Source organism: Salmo salar, chromosome ssa12, assembly GCF_905237065.1.
Source record: "Salmo salar chromosome ssa12, Ssal_v3.1, whole genome shotgun sequence".
In the NCBI taxonomy this organism is placed as follows: domain Eukaryota; kingdom Metazoa; phylum Chordata; class Actinopteri; order Salmoniformes; family Salmonidae; genus Salmo; species Salmo salar.
In genome coordinates, this window is record NC_059453.1 from 34,535,275 (window position 1) to 34,556,944 (window position 21,670).

General features: G+C 44.2%; 2 protein-coding genes across 4 annotated transcripts; both read left to right on the forward strand.

Annotated features, from left to right (window-relative positions):
* Positions 1 to 548: 548 nt before the first annotated feature.
* LOC106564854 (galectin-related protein) lies at positions 549 to 3,551 on the forward strand. The gene is made up of 5 exons (XM_014131316.2): positions 549 to 802; positions 1,336 to 1,425; positions 1,556 to 1,644; positions 2,091 to 2,277; positions 2,590 to 3,551. Exons 1-5 carry the CDS (start codon positions 791 to 793, stop codon positions 2,731 to 2,733), a joined length of 522 nt encoding a protein of 173 aa, XP_013986791.1. The 5' UTR covers positions 549 to 790; the 3' UTR covers positions 2,734 to 3,551.
* A 339-nt stretch (positions 3,552 to 3,890) lies between these two features.
* On the forward strand, positions 3,891 to 21,025 carry LOC106564852 (aftiphilin). Of its 3 annotated transcripts, XM_045691286.1 has the most exons (11): positions 3,900 to 4,074; positions 5,402 to 6,020; positions 6,164 to 8,390; positions 9,137 to 9,300; positions 9,792 to 9,921; positions 10,242 to 10,298; positions 10,618 to 10,749; positions 12,353 to 12,413; positions 13,231 to 13,314; positions 14,052 to 14,175; positions 19,419 to 21,025. In XM_045691286.1, the coding sequence occupies exons 3-11, from the start codon at positions 6,201 to 6,203 to the stop codon at positions 19,564 to 19,566; spliced, it is 3,090 nt and encodes a 1,029-aa protein (XP_045547242.1). In that variant the 5' UTR covers positions 3,900 to 4,074; positions 5,402 to 6,020; positions 6,164 to 6,200; the 3' UTR covers positions 19,567 to 21,025. The 3 variants fall into 3 exon arrangements, with proteins under 3 accessions (XP_013986788.1, XP_013986790.1, XP_045547242.1); XM_014131313.2 differs by lacking the exon at positions 5,402 to 6,020 and having other exon boundaries at positions 3,891 to 4,074; XM_014131315.2 differs by lacking the exons at positions 5,402 to 6,020; positions 13,231 to 13,314 and having other exon boundaries at positions 3,891 to 4,074.
* Positions 21,026 to 21,670: the final 645 nt, after the last annotated feature.

Here is a 21,670-nt window from a genome sequence, read left to right on the forward strand (position 1 = left end):
GGAAATATGTTTTTGTCTTCCACCTCGTCCATGAGCCAGAACACTGTCTCTCCCTGTGGGGGACTATGAGATGGAAGAGGAGTAGATCAGCTGTCAGAAGAGCCAGGATAGGGACCAGGATGTGGCCTACCTTCCAGTTGCCATCCAGGGACAGCTGGCACAGAAGCCTCTCTCAGTTTTATCGACTGTTAGAAAATACAAATTTTTTTCTTTATTATATTTCATTGTGGTCCTAGACTGATTTCTAAGTCCATTTTTACAATATGTTGTTTTTTATCCATTTGTTTCCACTGCATAAAAAGTGTTATTCATACTTTTGTTTAAAAATGTATATATTAATAGGCCCTTATAATAAAGCATAATAAATGTAAGGTAGATATAACTGAACGCATTTTGAAATAAATATTTTGTAGCCTACATCATAAATTGATTGTTGATGTTTACTTTGTAACTTTAAAAGGGCACTGCCCCATTCTATCCCACTATAATTGAAAGAGAGCTGGAGGATAGAAAAGAGAAAACAAAGCTATCTGATTATAGTAAACAAGGATTAGACGGATTAGATTTTGATTTCGTCAGCAGCTTTCAGGTCAGAAACTAAGCAAAACGCAAGATAGGAGGTCGCCGTTCGCAATAACCGTATGCATATTTTTTTTTTAGCAAATCCCAACATCACCGTCGCTGCTCTAGTCTACCTGTCAGGACACTTCTGCTGTGCGTATTACGTTGGTGCGACAGGCAGAGCACCTTTCACACCAGCTGATCATTTTCTGTTCTCCATTTGGTCAAGATGGCGGAACTGGTAAGTGAATATGAGAAATATGTTTTAATTTATTCACAAGATTGTGTAGCATAGCCCAGGCCTAATAGATACAGACCTTTGGGAAAATTGAATAGATTCATTTAAATATAATAGAATATCTAAATTCCTCAACAAGGTAGGCTACGTTGATTGGACTAAAAGTCGCTCAAGTGCTACTAATCGGCTACTTTATCACAAATTCTCAATGGAATGTAGACTCGAGTTTAACTCCATCTGCTGTAATTTTTCAGCACGTGCTGATCATACTAGGCACGCACACACGGATGTCGGTCTTGTCCACATCATGCAGCAGCAGCATCAATTTATTATGTCGCCTTCAATGTGCTCTGTGTTATTTATTCATTTCAACAAGGCAATAGGTGTTTTCATACCAATCTAGGCTATGATCTATAATTTTCATGTAAAGTGCAATTTTCTTTAAAACTGAGCAGTGTGTTCTGTTTGCTTGAAGCATACAGACTACTGTTGAAAAACATGTAAACCGTGTATTATGTGTGCTTCCCTTTCTAAAGAGAACTTTGGCTACTAGTGACCATCCTAACAAATCTGATAGAAATAAATGCAGTCCAATCTCCCTTGACCAAGAGGTTGTGCAAAGACTGGTAAGCGTTATGTTATTTTGCTGAACATACCAATATGAACCCTATTCTGAAGAAGGTTTTTTGAGTACATGAGGGTATGTTCACATGACTTCTTGATGTGTTAAGAAAATGTATGGTACTTTGTTCTCAGTCAGTTCCATTCAGTGGTCGCATCAGAGGTGGGATGAGGCCTGGAAAGAAGATCATTGTGATGGGGATAGTGAATCCTGAGCCTGACAGGTACGTTGGACACACCCACATCATGGCTGCATACCAAATGGAAACTTTTTCCCTGTACAGTGCACTACTTTTGACCAGAGCCCTGGTCAAAAGTTTTGCACTATAAAGTGCAAAGGTTTCCATTTTGGACGTCGAGCATGACTATCCTTTATCAAATACCAGTTAGCTCAGCTACAAATAATATGTAGTGTGAGAGTATCTTGATGTGGCTTCCATACAGTACCTTAGAAAAAACCTGCTCTAAGTTGTATTGGAATTCTATTGCCATGTGGAGTGGGAAAATGCCACTGAAGTTGGGAGGATGAAGTGTAAATGTCAGGATTGTAATCCACTTTATACAAGGTCAGTAAGTATTGTATATGTAAACAATGAAACACAAAATACTTAACAGACTTAGACTACCTTTTCTAACACACTTACCTTTTTTGGTCTTTGTGGCTACCCAGCTTTGACATCAGTCTGGCCTGTGGGTGTGGCACAGTGGATGAGGCTCCTCCCACTGACGTGGCATTGGAGCTCTGTGTCAAGTTCGAGGACCTCCAGTTCCTACGCAAGGCCTGTGTTTTGGGCACCTGGGGCGACGCTGAGAAGCTCATCCCCTACTTCCCCTTCATCGAGGACCAACCTTTCCGGGTATTTGGAGGATCTTCATTTCTTCTCAGTGGCTCATCTTTATATTCCACCTTTTGATAGTGGCACTGAATCCTGAAATTTATAGCATAGGGTTATGATTATAATATAGGTTATAATGTGGTTATAGCATAGGGTTAGGTTTACATTGGAATAAACAGAAACATTTAATATTGTTTCATACGATTAAGCACATTTTGAGAACACTGAAATAAAGTGACAGGTGTCGTTCAGGTTCAAGAAGGTAACACATGATTTAAGACTCACAATACAACATAATGGCTGAACTTCCTCCCCTCGTTGTTTCTTCCCCAGATCGAGATCCATTGTGAACTACTGCGTTTCCGTGTATTTGTGGATGGACACCAGCTCTTTGATTTTTACCACCGGGTGCAATCCTTACTGGACATTGACACATTAAGGATTAATGGTAGTCTGACCATTACCAAACTCGGATAGAGGGAAGAAGGACTGTGTAGGATGCACCTTACAGAAGTGGTGATGGAACCTTGCCTGCCACAATCCTCACACTTAGCAACAATGTGGACATCGGCTTGAAAGCAATGTCTTAGCCTCTTTGAGCCTTAGCTGACAAAATCAATTGCAAAGCAATGTTCTGTCTTTGGATTTTCTATAGGATGTAGCCTACCTATTTCTGTTAGTCGTGATTTATTTTTTGATTCAAGGTATTGAGTGCTGTTGATTTGAGATGGCCATGAAATAAAAAAGCTTCCAGGGTAAAAAGAAAACTTTAAAAGATCAGAGATCTTGAGCAATACATTTTTGGTGTTAATGAAAGCTCTCAGGAGGAATTACATACGCACACATACTGCTCTGAACATGAGGGTGAAAATGACATTTAAATAAAGGACATAGTGTGTCCTTTATTTTATAACATTTTGATTATATTGATTAACTAATATTGATTAACTTATAACTACAATATACTACATATTTCAATATGATATAATATTTAAGTGTAATTGGAAATTAATAATTGAGTGATTATGAAGTAATTAATAATTCTGTAGAGTATTATGCTTATACGGTGACCTTTCAGTTCTGCAATAATTAAATTATGTTTCTTTTGAATCATGGCATATTACAATAATTTCATGAACTATGCCAGTAAGATTATATTGCAGGGGCACAGGTTATTATTAAAGAGTAGAATGGTGATTTTCTATTCCCTCGCCTTGATGCTTGACAATGTCTGTGTATGTTGAGAAGCTCTTTCAGTGGCCTATTCATTTCCAATTAAAATATTTGAATCAAGAGCCATGTGTCATAAATTAATCTGTTCATTTTGGAAATGTGGATTGTGGATTGTTTCAAATTGAAATGATTGAGGATTATTATAGGCCTAAAGAAAGGAATGCAGTACAGTATCTTTTTGTTGCTCAGTTGACCAGCTGCTTGAATGGGAGACCTAAAAGAAGCCCCCAATTTAGTTGAGTCATTTTCTATTAAGGTATCTTTACCTTTACTCAAGTATGACAATTGGGTACTACTCAGTATTACTACTGCCAGTGCAGAGGGAGTTTGGATGCAGATTATTCCCCACTCGTCCATGCGCTCCAGTATGCTCTGCTTGCCAAGTAGAGGAAAACCAAAAGCTCTTGTTGCATGCTGGGTAATATTCGGAGAGCGAAGGGGCCAAAGTAGGATCCTCATCATAACCGGCTGACTCAACCTTAGCTAGTTGTCTCAGTCAGAACGAAACCACCTTGCTGTCTTGTTTTAAGTCTGAAAAGTGTCCACTTCATCTGAACCATGGGAATGAATGGTCAAGATATTAAGGTATGCCGAAATGTTTATTGGTACACTGCCAACCAACCCGGATACGATGATACTAGCTAAGGCAAGCAAGCTAGCGAGAGACGGGAGGACAACTTGATAGCTAGCTAACAGTTAGCTACAAATGCCAGTGTATTAGCAAGCTAGCTAGCGAGCATCAACACGACCTACCTAGCTACTTTGTCACTTCTGCCCTCGATCTCGAATCAATGTAGAAAGATATTTTCATAATATTTTAGCCTACTGCTAGTTTGCTATCCATTCGCATAGACTGCCAAGTTGTTGTTATTAGCTTGCTAGCTACGACATTTGTGCTGGCTAGTGGTAGCAAGCTACACTGGCTACGTATCTAGCCAGCTAGCTAGCTATCCCCCCTGCCCTCCTCATCTGATGGAGAGTAAGGTGTATGCCAGCCATGGCCCGTTTTCCATTCTAAGACTGGCTGGCACTTCACGTTATGGTAATTTAACTGTTAGTTAGCATAATCAAAGTGATTTATTCAGCTAGTTAGTTAACTATCTGGTTAACGTTAGCTATTTGGCTAGCAACTAACTTGCTTCCAGTTGTTAGCTACTGTAGCTACCTAACCAATCTTTGCTCGGCTAAAATTGAGCTAAATAGCGAGGTTGTGGGTTAAGTATATAGTAGGCAACAAATTATCATAGGGAGGGTTGCGTGTTCTCTTTGTTTTGTTTACCTGGAGGTTTCTAGGTAGTGGTCTGTCATCACCTGTCAGTTTTAGGCTTGTTGACAGACAGTCTAATTTGGTGAACGAATAGCTAACTAGCTGGACAGGACAGGGTGTTGGAGGACACCTGTTTCTGACGTGTTAATTAGTTAACAATGTTGTATTATAAACAGATTCATGTTGCATTATAATATGTTGTATTGTAAACATTCATGACACATAACATATCATGCAATCATAGAGCCCATAATAAAGCAATAGGCAGTGCTATTTGTTGTGAATAGCAATAAAATAGCTATCATATCAGATAATTTGCCTTTAATGCCATCTTGCTTTCTTACACAGTATCAGAAGCCACTTAAAGTAGCCTAGGGTTTTAACAATGTTTCAAATGCTTTCCAAGGTTCCATGTCAAGGCTTACTAGGCCTAAGATATCTAGTCAAGGCTTCATGGGCATGAATTCTCTGTTCTAAAACATTTGTGTCCAGTTTTGACTCAGAACTGTACTTTCAGCGCTCTAGTCTAGATGCAAGTAAAGCACAATTTAGGCTTAAGAGTGCATTGTGCAAGTTTAGCCTTGAGCATCCAAAAAGAACATCAATAGTTATTATTGGTTTAGTGATGAATTTGAAATTGTCTAGGAAATGGATCACACCTGGACAAGGAAATGGATCACACCTAGACAAGGAAATGGATCACACCTAGACAAGGAAATGGATCACACCTAGACAAGGAAATGGATCACACCTAGACAAGGAAATGGATCACACCTAGACAAGGAAATGGATCACACCTGGAGGCACAGAATGCCTAGGCCTATGCTCTAAGTCTAATATTTCAAAAGGAAGCATTCTACATATCTTGACAGGCCTATGTCAATATACAAATACTACATGCACACAACCCTTAGGTCAATGCAAACACAAATTGGGTACAAAGTTCATTGGTTTAAGTAATTAGGCCAGTAAGATAAAGACAAAAAATATTTGTACTGATAAAATAAATTGTAGCTCATTTTCAGTTCTCATTTGCTACTATTTAGGTAGGTCATAAGAAATGAGTGCTCAACATTGCCTTTTGGGCCTTTTCTACATGACAACACCACTTTGCTATTATCACTTAATTACTGTCAATTTGAAAACAATCTGTTCACTCTTAGCCTGGAGAGCTTTTGGTCATTTAATCTGGGTTAAGGCTGAAGCAACACACCGGGCAAAGAAAACAGCCTAGATCCTAGACTCCACCAGAGACCACTTCTAGGTCTGTAGGCTAACATGTTGTCGTTTTGTAAATTCTGACTTTTTAGCCTTCAGAAATCAGTTTTAAGAGAGAAATAATGACATTTCTTGCATTTATGTGCCCTTCATTGTTTGGTCACACTGACTAGTGTCTTTCCCCTCTAGGTGTAACCTCAAGGCGTAGTGTGACTGCATTAGGACCATGGAGCCGGACGTGATCCGCATGTACTCCTCCTCCCCACCCCCAATGGAGGACGGAGCTGAGGAAGAGGATGACGAGTTTGGGGACTTTGGGGGCTTCTCTGGAGTTCCGACCAGCGCCAGCTTCACTGAGTTTGACACCCCAGCGACCTTCAACCAGACCCCAGCCTTGGCCGCCACCTCACCACCGGAACTCCTCAACAATGGAGGGGTGGTTGGGTTGTCAAAACTCAGCTCAGGTCCCGTGGGAAGGGGTCCTGTGGTCAAGCGCTCCAACTCCAAGTCAAATGGTGTCGTGCCGGGAGGCTGCCAGTACGACAGTCCTTCAGAGAGAACTGTGAATGTGGAGGAGTTAAAAAAGCTTGCCGACCACACTCGAGCCAATAATCATTCTACCTCCCTGGACATATCTGGGAGGAGTCAGACTGACAACATAGACAAGCCTGTCGATTGCAATGGTGGGGTCCCGGAAGTTCTGACCAACGGCTTTGCTACTTTTGAAATAGAGGGAAGCACATCTTTGCAGAATTCGATCCGCTCTAAAAAGAAAGGAACCACCACAGAGTGTACAGATGACTGCCCTCCCAGCAGCCCCGAGGACGACTTTGCGGATTTCTCTGCTTTTTCTAACGCAGACGTTCAAGGACACTCCAGCAAGGTGACAAACCGCACCAGCGAGAACTTGGACAATCCCAACCGGGACGAACGGCTGGCAGAGGACGCCTGCCAGCAACGAAGGCAGCAGGTGCACTCGAATGTAGAACAGGGAATCAGCTCAGGGGACATCGCCAACGACATCGCTGGCTCTGATTCTCTATCGCACCCTGCTGAGGCTCAAGACACTGACGAAGGCTTGAGCAACGGGGACGGGGGCTTTCAAAGAGACACTGCTAACTCTGAACAAAGGAACGTAGAGCCGGACTTCGTACACAAGCACTCTGCTACTGAGGTGGTTATTAGTGAGGATTCTGCCCCAGAGGAGGTTTGTAGTGAGGATTCTACCCAAGAGGTGGTTTGTAGTGAGGATTCTACCCAAGAGGTGGTTTGTAGTGAGGATTCTACCCAAGAGGTGGTTTGTAGTGAGGATTCTACCCAAGAGGTGGTTTGTAGTGAGGATTCTACCCAAGAGGTGGTTTGTAGTGAGGATTCTACCCAAGAGGTGGTTTGTAGTGAGGATTCTACCCCAGAGGAGGTTTGTAGTGAGGATTCTACCCAAGAGGTGGTTTGTAGTGAGGATTCTACCCAAGAGGTGGTTTGTAGTGAGGATTCTACCCAAGAGGTGGTTTGTAGTGAGGATTCTACCCAAGAGGTGGTTTGTAGTGAGGATTCTACCCAAGAGGTGGTTTGTAGTGAGGATTCTACCCAAGAGGTGGTTTGTGGCGAGGACTCTGCCTCTAAGGCACTTTATGTTGACAAACCGGTCGCCCAGAATGGTGGGGTTTTGGAGCAGTTGGAAGAGGAGGTGGAAGAAGAGAAGGCAGGTGTCAGTGAAAACAGGGTTTTGCCCAATATAGACGATGAAGATGGGAATGGCGAGCAAGCGGACGAGAAGCCGGGGTCCGGAAACGAAACAGAAACTGAAACGTCTTTCGGCCGACCTCTGTCCACGGATGCCCTTGAGGAGTACGGCGACATCAGCACAATGGGCTCAGTGTCCTCACCGCCGCTCCAAGAGGAGACGGCCACGCCTGCTGACCACAGCCAACTGCTGGAGGACGACGACGGTGAAGACTTTGGTGACTTTGGGGACGTGGGCTCTTTTAGAGGACAGGGCTTTGCTGACTTTGACCAGCCAGAGTTGCAACTAGAGGAACAACCTGCACCTCTCACACAGGAACTAGTGGACGACGACAAAGACTTTGGCGATTTTGATGCCCCCAACAGCCACATTGGTGGTGGGAAGGCAATTGAGAACGAAGATGGGGGGAAGTTTGCAGATTTTCCCGGCAGCGACAGTTTTGCCGACTTTAGCTCAGCTCCTGTTGGTGCGGACCCTGATGCAGATGCTGGTTGGAATGCCTTTGATGAGCCTGAACAGGGTCAAGAGGAGGGCGATTCCTGGGCTGCATTTGGAGAGGAGCCGACCACCACTGCTCCTTTGGAAACGGGTGAAGACGAGTGGCAGGAGAGTGAGCCTGTAGCAGCCCGTCCATACAGCAGCCATCAGATCATTAGAAGAGACAGTCAATCTGTAAGTTTTTCTGTGTGAGTTTGACCACTCAGGGTTTGAACTCGGTTCTCCCGCGCACCACAATAACATATTACGCCTCTGAGCTAAACGCTCAGGGAGCCAATACAAGTTTTCAAGTCTCAGGCAAGATAACTCATCACGCAAGTGTGTTTCTGAACCACCTCTGTAGCATTCATAAATGTAGCATACTTGACAGGAAGGTATTGGTGTTTAAAAACTAATCTTACTGTAATCGAAGGTGCCCTATTGAATGTTGTTGTATTGCACTATCCAGGAAAGGTATGCTCAGTGACACTTTTAGGGGAATTCTGACGCTCTCGTGACGTTTATCACTAGAGTGGTAGAGAGCCGTACACCTGCCCTCCCTTAGGAATGTGACCAGGCAGGGAATTCCACCTTTTCAAGTACATACCATTTAACAATGCCTTGTCCTTGCTATTGGAGTCAAGCACTACAACTTATTAAAGATTTCAAATGTGTTGATTGAATCACGTCAGTGTTAGTCATTGTTGAACATAATAGAATGCAGCTTTATTGTCCATCGAAACATAAATTCATATTTGAGCTGTCTGTCTATTGTATTGTCCAGCAATGAGGCTAACTGCCAGCTGCCAAACGTGATAACGGAAGACTTATTCAACCCGTATCTTATTCAGCAATATTGATTGTTATTACGTGTTTGTTGTGTCACTGAGCCAGTGTCTTATTCAACAACGTTGGTTGTTATCATGTGTTTGTTATACCAGGCGGCGCTGTGCAGTCGGCTGGAGAAGCTTTTTCAGGAAATGTTCCCCGACGCACCTGCCCCGCAGGTGGGGGTGGAGGTGGTCCCCCTCAAAACCCTGCTGGAGCCTCGTGTGAGGTTACAGCAGGAAGAGCATGAGCTGAAGAGCGGTGTGCCAGACAATGGGTGAGAGAAATACCCCCCTTTTTAATGAGGGCTGGGACGATACCAGTATTGCAATATTTTTTCCAATGGCGAAAATGAAAACACGAAGCAGACCAAACTCTTTGATCCATAAAAACCTGCTGTATGTAAAATATTGTGTGCTAGAACTTGGAAAATAAACAAATGTGACTCTGGATGACAACGTAATTACGTTTGTTTCCAACATTAGGGTTGTTTTCCTAAAGAAATGAAACCGCTTCGTGTTTTGTTTCCTTGCCACGATACTAACGGGTATCAGGATACTAGTGTCGTCCCGACCCTAATATCCCATAACTACACACAATCTCATCAATACACAGAAAGACTCACCAGGTCTGTTCTATCTTTTTTTTATACAACAAAAACATACTGTTACTGTGTCTGTATACTATGCAGTCAAGAACTTTTGCGTATTACAATGACGTATTTTATTTTTTACATTCCTGCTTTGTCATCGTCGTCTGTTGCTACAGGGCTGTGGCGGACGTGTTGTGGAGGCAACTGCTGGACATCCACGAGGCGTTTGGCCTGCGGCACCAGTGGGGAGGCTCGCACAGCAACAAGACACTACTCTGCTCCCTGGGCATCGACATTAGAAACATTGTGAGTTCTGCCGCCAGTCAGCAGTCATCACATTGTCTGTGTCTCAAATGGCACCTTCCTGCTGTAACCCATAGGGCTCTGGTCAAAAGTAGTGCACAATATAGGGACTAGGGTGCCGTTTGGGACATGCCACTCTCCCCCTATCTGTGACCTTTTGTCTTTTTTTATTAATGGCTCTGTGAAAAAAAACACTAACCATGATTGTATTGCGAGAATGTTATGACTTCTCGTCTGTCAAATGAAAAAAGGCTTCTTTGTAAGACTATTTGCAGCAGAGAGAGGACGAATGATTGTGAAATGTGTTCTGTGTTTCCCCACAGCTGTTCACAGGTCAGAAGAAGCAGCCAGTGATAGTTCCCATGTATGCTGCCAGCCTGGTGAGTTAAATATGCGCTGCAAGGATGTATTCATCTCCCCCTTCAAACCACCTACTCGCTCCCTCAATTGTTTTTGCCCCTCTTGAAGAAACTGACCAAGTGACAAATTAACCCAAGGATTATAAAATAAAAACAATTCTGGTGACATTTCTGTCAACTGGTTGCAAAAAGTTTTTCACTGACATATCCTACAAATATATGGTTGCAACATTCCGGGAACCTTCCCAAATTCCCAGGTTTTAAACAGAATTGCTCAACCCAATACATATACCAGTATTTAGTACGTTTTAGGATGTAACCCTGCCTCTCTGTTACCTAGGGCATGCTGGAACCCACCAAAGAGCCAGTAAAACCCATATCAGCGGCAGAGATGATCACGTCCATAGCACAACAAGCACCTCCAGTGGCCCCAGCGGAGATCATAAGCACTAGTCCACCAGACACAGCCCAGGTTGGACTCCTACATTGAATCATTATGGTCCTTTTGGGGTACAATGTTTAGAATTGAGATCTTTTATGTTTTGTGATTTTTCAGGCCTTTTTTAGATGCGTTTCTTCTCATCAGTAGTATGAGTATATACCAGGGCTCTCCAACCCTGATCCTGGAGAGCTACCATCCTGTAGCTTTTCAATCCAACCCTGATCCTGGAGAGCTACCATCCTGTAGCTTTTCAGTCCAACCCTGATCCTGGAGAGCTACCATCCTGTAGCTTTTCAATCCAACCCTGATCCTGGAGAGCTACCATCCTGTAGCTTTTCAATCCAACCCTGATCCTGGAGAGCTACCATCCTGTAGCTTTTCAATCCAACCCTGATCCTGCAGAGCTACCATCCTGTAGCTTTTCAATCCAACCCTGATCCTGGAGAGCTACCATCCTGTAGCTTTTGAATCCAACCCTAATGTAGCACATCCGATTCTAATAATTAGCTGGTTGATCAGCAGAACCAGGTTAGTTACAAACTTGTGTTGGAGCGAAAACCTAGAGGAGAGTTGCTCTCCACCAACAGGGTTAGAGAACCCCGGTGGTATATACTGTATTGCAGAGGAGGCTGGTGGGAGGAGCTATAGGAGGACGGGCTCAATGTATTGACTGGAAGGGCATAAATGGAACTGTGTGGAACATATGGATCCACATGTTTGACTCTGTTCCCTTTATTCCATTCCAGCCTTTACAATGAGCCCGTCCTCCTATAGCTCCTCCCACCAGCCTCCACTGCTGTGTTGGCTGTAAGGCCAATTGTCACAACTGTATACAATGAATAGAGAGAGTGTGTTTATATATGTGTTCTACGGTAATTGGTCTAATGTAGAACCTGAGGCGCTTTTCAAACAAGTTGGCTAAATGATTTGTTTAGAGAATACAAAGGTTGAGTTCCTGCCCCACAAGATGCGCAGGCATTGCATCAACCAATGGTAGCGTGCCACGTCATCGACTGTGCAGCCAGGCATCAGATGGCTCTGTCATATGGGTCGCGTTCCCTTGCTCAGATGTTGCATGCATCACCCAATGGTTGGGTGCCACATCTTCGACTGTGTCATCGACTGACTGATTTCTATAACATATGATGTTGGTAAGCTGATATGTAAAATACCTATCCAGGCATTGCAATATTTGGCAGGTGTCAGCAATGCCTGGGCAGAGGAACGTGCCCATGAAGTGGTAAGCTGATATGTTAAATACCTATCCAGGCGTTGTAAAATATGGCATCGGTCCGCAATGTAGTCTGGTAGGAACTCAACCTTTAGATTGCTGAGTTGTTGTAAGGGTAGTCGCCAGTGGAGGCTGCTGAGGGGAGGACGGCTCATATTAATGACTGGAACGGAGTGAATGGAATGGCATCAAACCAAGTGTATGATGTATTTGATACCATTCCACTGATTCCGCGAGCCCGTCCTCCCCAATTAAGGCGCCACCAACCTCCTGTGGTAGAAGCAGTCCATTAGCAGGCTTCCTGAACATCTGCATAGGCGAATCACCTGTTGACAAAGCTGTTCGCTTTTACTGAGTGTCTCCACCCTCTTCTGAGCTTGTTTGTTCCCTCCTCCTCACCAGGAAGTGCTCCCGCCCGTCCAGTTTGACTGGAGCAGCAGTGGCCTTACTAACCCCCTGGACGGTAGGTCCCTCCCCCAAACCACCTGCTGAGTTAATGAACCACTGTCCCCATTGGCTCTTTCCAGAGCTAACCTATTCCTTTTTTTCCACCACTCAAACTGTTTTGTCCAAACACACAAGCCACCTAGACCTGTTTTTGCCTGTTGTCTTCCATTAACTTCCATTGAACAACATCATCTGATGTTTACTTCATCAACCATTGGTCATTACACGTTACAGTTTTACAGAGAGTTATGTGGATTTTGTTGTGAGGACTATAGTATAAGATTCCAGAAAATTCTTATCCACATGCTCTAGGATTTTGTGTATTTCATTGCCATATTGGACCATTTCTGATTTCACTTGTCATATCCAGATGCGTGACACATACCTATCTCATCAAATCTTCTCCTTATGCCTTTTGTTGTTAGCAACAAATCAAATTATTTAGCAACTTAGCTAAATGATCTGCACGGTTCACGGTGGTCATTCATGCTTCAAAATATCAACGCAGATTTTTCATTAACCTGTGGATAGAATCTCACAATATTTTCTCATTAACACAGCTACGTCAGTTAGCTTGCCCTGGGTCATGTTCATTAGGCATAAAACTGAATAAAATGGAGGGAGTACCTGGATTTAAGAAATTCCTGGACTTAAGCATCATTTTCAAACGTTTCTTGCCCACTGAACACGACCCATGTGCTCTTTCTTTGTAACGAATAATAATGACCAGCTCAGCTGCATGTCTTTTTAAGTGCGTCTCTTTCCTGACTTCTTCTTCTGTGTTATAACCCACTGCCGCCTCGGCCTGCCTGTTTGCTATGTTGAATGTCAAGCGAGCGGAGGCTCGTCTCTGCTCAACCTCGATTTCTTTGGGCCCGTGGAGGACTCTGGCCCAAGCAGCTCCACCTCCATCCCAGGTCAGCACAGGAAACTCCAACTCCCTGACTCCCAGACTCTTTCATACATTTGTCTGAATCCCAAATTGACCGTACACCCTATTCAGCGACCGGAGAGGATTGGATCGGGGTAAACAATACAGTGATAATTCCAGCTATCTAATCATAAGGCAAGGTGGACCTACTATCATTATATGGCTTACACCCATTGAATCCTCTGAGATCTTCACAGGTACACAAGGTGTAGAGGTCTAGGAGTCCATTTGGGATAAGTCCTTATTCTTTCCCCTATTCCTCGTGTCCTCTTACCTCTCTGTCAAAATGCACCGGGGGAGGTCAGAGGGGAGGAAGCTTGGATCTTCTCCAATGAGTTTTGGGAGAGAGGACCGAGGGACGATGCGAGGAATCGAGGAAGGATGCTTGTGAAAGAGCCTCTGCCGTACTCACAGATTTCTCTTCTACTACTATTTGTTTTAGATTTTTTTGCTTAGATACAGACCTCACTGAATCAAGCTCTTCTTTTTTCTATGTGTTAATATTACCAACTGAATCAAACCCTGAATCAAAATATTTGGGAATTGGCTACACTGAAGTTTAATAAAGTGCACCCCCCTCCCTTGTTTTGAGTGGAATATTAGACTGTGTATATGTCTCAACTAGCTCCCTATTCCATATAAAGTGCACTACTTTTGACCAAAGTAGTGCACTATATAGGGGATAGGCTGCCATTTGGGGTTCTAATGGGTTTGTGTGGTTAGGTGTGGACCCGGAGCTGTACGAGCTAACAACCGCTAAACTGGAACCCAGTGGCTCTGGGAGCCGTGTGGCTGACGCCTTCGCCCGCCTTATGTCTACTATGGAGAAGACCAGCACCTCTACCAGGTTGGTCTATTACTGCACCTCAGACCAGCACCTCTACCAACCAGGTTGGTCTATTACTGCACCTCAGACCAGCACCTCTACCAACCAGGTTGGTCTATTACTGCACCTCAGACCAGCACCTCTACCAGGTTGGTCTATTACTGCACCTCAGACCAGCACCTCTACCAACCAGGTTGGTCTATTACTGCACCTCAGACCAGCACCTCTACCAACCAGGTTGGTCTATTACTGCACCTCAGACCAGCACCTCTACCAACCAGGTTGGTCTATTACTGCACCTCAGACCAGCACCTCTACCAACCAGGTTGGTCTATTACTGCACCTCAGACCAGCACCTCTACCAACCAGGTTGGTCTATTACTGCACCTCAGACCAGCACCTCTACCAGGTTGGTCTATTACAGCACCTCAGACCAGCACCTCTACCAACCAGGTTGGTCTATTACTGCACCTCAGACCAGCACCTCTACCAACCAGGTTGGTCTATTACTGCACCTCAGACCAGCACCTCTACCAACCAGGTTGGTCTATTACTGCACCTCAGACCAGCACCTCTACCAACCAGGTTGGTCTATTACTGCACCTCAGACCAGCACCTCTACCAACCAGGTTGGTCTATTACAGCACCTCAGACCAGCACCTCTACCAACCAGGTTGGTCTATTACTGCACCTCAGACCAGCACCTCTACCAGGTTGGTCTATTACTGCACCTCAGACCAGCCCCTCTACCAACCAGGTTGGTCTATTACTGCACCTCAGACCAGCACCTCTACCAACCAGGTTGGTCTATTACTGCACCTCAGACCAGCACCTCTACCAACCAGGTTGGTCTATTACTGCACCTCAGACCAGCACCTCTACCAGGTTGGTCTCTTACTGCACCTCAGACCAGCACCTCTACCAGGTTGGTCTATTACTGCACCTCAGACCAGCACCTCTACCAGGTTGGTCTCTTACTGCACCTCAGACCAGCACCTCTACCAGGTTGGTCTATTACAGCACCTCAAAAAGGTATGCATGCAGGGTCGTGCACAGACCTTTCAGGGGGAAGGTGCTCAAAATGACCCCCCCCCAAACAAAATAATCAACTTTCATAATTAATATCTTGAAATTCATAACAGACTAACTGCCTCTGTAGTGCACTTTTGTAACATATTTTAGCATATGCCTATTTATTTCTGCAACACGCTCACTCTTCACAAATTGTAAGCAAGCTACATCACAGTGCCTCCTAAAGACTTGATTGACATCGGGATAAGAGGGTGGGCTATCAGCTGATCGTTGATTGGTGTAAATCTGCTAGTTAGCTAGCTCGATTATTATTTTACTCATTGTGAAGCGCACAAATTATTAAAATGACAGGCTACTTTGACACTGGGGCATCAGAGATCAATAAAAATGACCTTGTGATAAATCCATCAATAGCTTAGACCTAGGTGTGTGGAGACACATTTGTACAATATGATGAGAAAATTATAGTCCTACAACAGGGGGTGGCAAACTTGACGATGTCACGACGACTTGGAGCAGTGGGTTCCGAACAACAATGACAAAAACGATGTAAAAAATAAAAGGGCACTTGGCAAAGGGGGCAGGTGCTCAGACACCGGTAGACCGCTATCTGTGCACATGCCTGTATTCATGCGTGACTAAGTCGCTTTGGATCAAAACGTCTGCTAAATGGCATCTATTACAAATGGCACCCTATTCCCTTTATAGTGCGCTACCTTTGACCAAAAGTTGTGTACTATAAAGGGAATAAATAAGGTGCCATTTGGGATGTGGCCAGAGTCTATTGCTCCCCTTGGAGATGGAGAGTAGCAAAACAATACAAATCCAGAGTTCTAACTTAACCAACATCTCACTCCCAAACATGAAATCAAGTTTTATTTGTCACATGCGCCGAATACAACTGGTGTAGACTCTACAGTCAAATGCTTGCTTACGAACCTTTCCCAACAATGCAGAGTTTAAAAAAATAAAATAGTTACGAGGAATAAAATGCACAATAAAATACACACGAATGGCGCTATATACAGGGAGTACCAGCACCAGATCAATGTGGAGCTATATACAGGGAGTACCAGCACCAGATCAATGTGGAGCTATATACAGGGAGTACCAGCACCAGATCAATGTGGAGCTATATACAGGGAGTACCAGCACCAGATCAATGTGGAGCTATATACAGGGAGTACCAGCACCAGATCAATGTGGAGCTATATACAGGGAGTACCAGTACCAGATCAATGTGGAGCTATATACAGGGAGTACCAGTACCAGATCAATGTGGAGCTATATACAGGGAGTACCGGTGCCAGATCAATGTGGAGCTATATATAGGGAGTACCGGTGCCAGATCAATGTGGAGCTATATACAGGGAGTACCGGTACCAGATCAATGTGGAGCTATATATAGGGAGTACCGGTGCCAGATCAATGTGGAGCTATATACAGGGAGTACCGGTACCAGATCAATGTGGAGCTATATATAGGGAGTACCGGTGCCAGATCAATGTGGAGCTATATACAGGGAGTACCAGTACCAGATCAATGTAGAGCAATATACAGGGAGTACCAGTACCAGATCAATGTGGAGCTATATACAGGGAGTACCAGTACCAGATCACTGTGGAGCTATATACAGGGAGTACCAGTACCAGATCAATGTGGAGCTATATACAGGGAGTACCAGTACCAGATCACTGTGGAGCTATATACAGGGAGTACCAGTACCAGATCAATGTGCAGTAGTTGGGTAAGCAATGATGCTATAAAGAGGATAACATTAATATATTTGCCATTAGTTAGAGCTAATACTTCAAAGTCAAAAGTTACTTAGTTAAATGGCGAACAGACATAAACAACCCTGGTATTTATAGACATGCATGGCTGGAATGACTTTAACCACATTCTAGTGGTGACCCTTTGAAACAGTTGGTCCACTAGATGGAGACAGATTTTCTAACGTCACTGTCGGAGCCCCTTACATCAGCATGCAGACAGTTAGACTCAGCAAAAAAAGAAACGTCCTCTCACTGTCAACTGCGTTTATTTTCAGCAAACTTACCATGTGTAAAAATATTTGTATTAACATGAGATTCAACAAACTGAGACATAAACTGAACAAGTTCCACTGAGCCACCAACTGTGGCTCAGTTGGTAGAGCATGGTGTTTGCAATGCCAGTATGGTGTGTGCAACGCCAGGGTTGTGGGTTCGATTCCCACGGGGGGCCAGTACCAAAAACAATGCATGAAATGTATGCATTCACTACTGTAAGTCGCTCTGGATAAGAGCGTCTGCTAAAATGACTAAAATGTAAATGTAACAGAAATGGAATAATGTGTCCCTGAACAAAGGTGGGGTCAAAATCAAAAGTAACAGTAAGTATCTGGTGTGGCCACCAGCTGCATTAAGTACTGCAGTGTATCTCCTCCTCATGGACTGCACCAGATTTGCCAGTTCTTGCTGTGAGATGTTACCCCACTCTTCCACCAAGGCACCTGCAAGTTCCCAGACATTTCTTGGGGGAATGGCCCTAGCCCTCACCCTCCGATCCAACAGGTCCCAGACATGCTCAATGGGATTGAGATCCGGGCTCTTCGCTGTCCATGGTAGAACACTGACATTCCTGTCTTGCAGGAAATCACTCACAGAACAAGCAGTATGGCTGGTGGCATTGTCATGCTGGAGGGTCATGTCAGGATGAGCCTGCAGGAAGGGTACCACATGAGGGAGGAGGATGTCTTCCCTGTAACGCATAGCGTTGAGATTGCCTGCAATGACAACAAGTTCAGTCCGATGATACTGTGGCACACCGCCCCAGACCATGACGGACCCTCCACCTCCAAATCGATCCCGCTCCAGAGTACAGGCCTCGGTGTAACACTCATTCCTTCAACGATAAACGCGAATCCGACCATCAGCCCTGGTGAGACAAAACCGCGACTCGTCAGTGAAGAGCACTTTTTGCCAGTCCTGTCTGGTCCAGCGACGGTGGGTTTGTGCCCATAGGCGACGTTGTTGCCGGTGATGTCTGGTCAGGGCCTGCCTTACAACAGGCCTATAAGTCCTCAGTCCAGCCTCTCTCAGCCTATTGCGGACAGTCTGAGCACTGATGGAGGGATTGTGTTTTCCTGGTGTAACTCGGGCAGTTGTTGCCATCCTGTACCTGTCCCACAGGTGTGATGTTCGGATGTACCGATCCTGTGCAGGTGTTGTTACATGTGGTCTTCCACTACGAGGACGATCAGCTGTCTGTCCTGTCTCCCTGTAGCTCTGTCTTAGGTGTCTCACAGTACGGACATTGCCATTTATTTCCCTGGCCACATCTGCAATCCTCATGCCTCCTTGAAGCATGCCTAGCCTTCCCTGTGGCTCAGTTGGTAGAGCATGTTGTGTGCAACGCCAGGGTTGTGGGTTCGATTCCCACGGGGGGGCCAGTACAAAAAAAAAAAAAAAAAAAAATGCATGAAATGTATGTATTCACTACTGTAAGTCGCTCTGGATAAGAGCGTCTGCTAAATGACTAAAATGTAAAAATGTCTACGGCACGCTCACGCAGATGAGCAGGGACCCTGGGAGTCTTTCTTTTGGTGTTTTTCAGAGTCAGTAGAAAGGCCTCTTTAGTGTCCTAGGTTTTCATAACTGTGACCTTAATTGCCAACCGTCTGTAAACTGTTAGTGTCTTAACGACCGTTCCACAGGTGCATGTTCATTAATTGTTTATGGTTCATTGAACAAGCATGGGAAACAGTGTTTAAACCCTTTACAATGAAGATCTGTGAAGTTAATTCGTTAAAATCCAAGTATCTTTGAAAGACAGTCCTGAAAAGGGGACATTTATTTTTTTGCAGAGTTTATATGGGAGCGAGAAAGACATCTGTAGGAGCAACCAGAGAGAGCTTGCTACATCTTGGCTCTTTCTCAGTTCTCTTTCCTTGATTCTTCGTGTCCACTTTTTCTCCCCTCTGACCTTCTCCAATGCGTGTTGAGAAGGTGAGGAAAGAGGGCACAAGGAATCGAGGAAAGAGAATTGAGAAAGAGGCGAAACCCTGACTGTGGCACATTCATTTAGTGAAGGGGGAAGGAAGGATGAATGTCTGTGTCCCAAATGGCACCCTATTCCCTATGCACCTCGGTCAAAAGTAGGGCACCACAAAGGGAATATGGTGCTATTTGGGATGCATACTGTGTATGTGTTTTCCAATAAAAATGATGTCCTTCTCTCGGATTCTGCAGAAAGCCCCGAAAAGAAGAGAACCTAAGTGAGGAGGCATTGAAGGTGATTGCAGGGCTACCAGACCTGTCCTTCATGCAGGCCAAGGTGCTGATGTTCCCCACCACGTTGACCCCCCTGGGATGCTCCTCTGACCCCACACCTGACTGATCCCCCTCCCACCCCGTATCGCTGTCTGTCATCTGTCTTCCATGCCATCATCGTTATGTTATTTTCTCCTTTTATTTGTTATTTTCAGTTTTAATCAAGTGAAGCATTTACCGATTGTCCTTGTGAATGGTTAGTCAGACCTGGACTAGGCTAAGCCTGTAAAGCGAAGCTTCGTCAATAGCAGAACAAGAGAACATATTAAAACAGTTGGTTTAACTTCTAGATCAAGGTCCTAGAGAGAGGCCGTTTGTTGATAATAGGAGAATCAATGTGTACATAATCAGGGACAAATTGCGTTTTCCGAAGGTGGCTTTTACGTGTGTCAATATTTGTCTTTGTGAGGAAATGAAACACTGGTTGAACCTCTTCAAAGGGAGGCTCGAATAAAGTGAAGTGGGATATACACTGAGTGTACAAACCATTAGGAACACCTTCCTAATATTGAGTTGCACTTCCTTTTGCCCTCAGAACAGCCTCAATTCGTTGGGGTATGGACTCTACAGGGTGTCAAGCGTTCCACAGGGAGGGATGCTGGCCCATGTTGACTCCAATGCATCCCACAGTTGTCAAGTTGGCTGGCACACACATACACAATCCATGTCTCAATTGTATCCAGGCTAAAAATCCTTCTTTAACATGTCTCCTCCCCTTCGTCTACGTGGATTTAACAAGTGACCATAGACCGACCAGATGAAAGCTGTCATGGAAAGAGCAGGTAGTCCTAATGTTTTGTTCACTCAGCGTATGACTATATACTTAAACAAATATATATGACTTGAAACCACACTGCCTGCAAAATCCAGCTGAATGTTTTTTTCGCCTGTTGTGTTAATGGCCTTAGTTTTATTTTGTCATTTTACATAGGGCCTAGATTTGATTTCTTAACCCATGGCTAAAAATGTGCTGTTAATGTCCGCGATTTAACTGTAGCCCGTTTTTATTATGTCTCACACTGGTGCAGTCCATCAACAGCCATGGAAATGGCGGTATGTCACAATTGTTTTGTGTTGAATTAAATTCTTTTAACTTTTTTTCCTGATTTGGGGGTGGGTGGTAAGAGGGGGAATCATGTTTTATTGGTTTAAACCACTGACAGATTGAAATTGACTATCAGTATCATAGCTGGCTGGTCTGAGTGAAGGTCGGCCTACATTACAAGGGAATAAGGGACCAATTTTTGCTGTCATTCTCTACCAATTATTTTATTTTGTGATTTGTTTTACCACTGTCAACCTGTTCCCAGGAGGATTTTGCACATTGTAAAGATGAAATGGATGTAATCATAGTTCACTGTGGCTTTAGACTGTGTACTATGGACTGTAAAATGTATGGGGAAAATTCCTATGGAAAAAATGAATAACCTGTAAAAAGGTTAACATGCATGCCCGGGTTCTTTTCAGACTTAAGTGTGTAAATTTACTTTTAGTGTACACAAGAAATTAAAATAATTTAAGAGAAAGTGCTCAATGGTCCTTCATGTTCCATTACCCCTCCCAACAGGGAATGAATTCATACAGGAGTCTCGTGCATTTTGTATTTATTAATGAACTCTTGAGTGGGCCTCATTTAAAACCAGGCCTAGAGAAACAATGTTCATACACGGTTTTAATTCCTAGCCATTGGGCTCAGTAGCGCTGAAAGGGAAAGTATGGGTAACAGTGGTCTTACGAAGAGGACACAACACACTGGACTGGACTTAGGGCCAGGACTCTAGCCAGCTTGACCAGCAAACAACCATCCAACTTGTTTTAGATGGGTAGTTGGCCAGAGTACCAAAAAGCCAACGCTTGGTATGTCTAGGGGTCCAAGGACTGTCCACAGAAGAGCAAGCATGGACAGGTATTGTAAGCGTGTATATAGGTATGTACCCTGAGGCAGGCAGCTTAGCTTCTAAATGCTGACCGCCTGGGTCAGTCAGTTGAGGTGATGGCAAGTATATTAAAGAAATCAATAGGGACTTGGATCCCAAATCAGTCCAATCCGGTTTGATGTGCAGGAGCAGACCAAACGACCAGGTCTTACCTCTTCCAAAGGGTTTTGAAAAGGACAGGAGTCGTCAAGGGCCTTTTCTCAATTCCTGTGTTCTTTCTCGCCTCATTTTGAA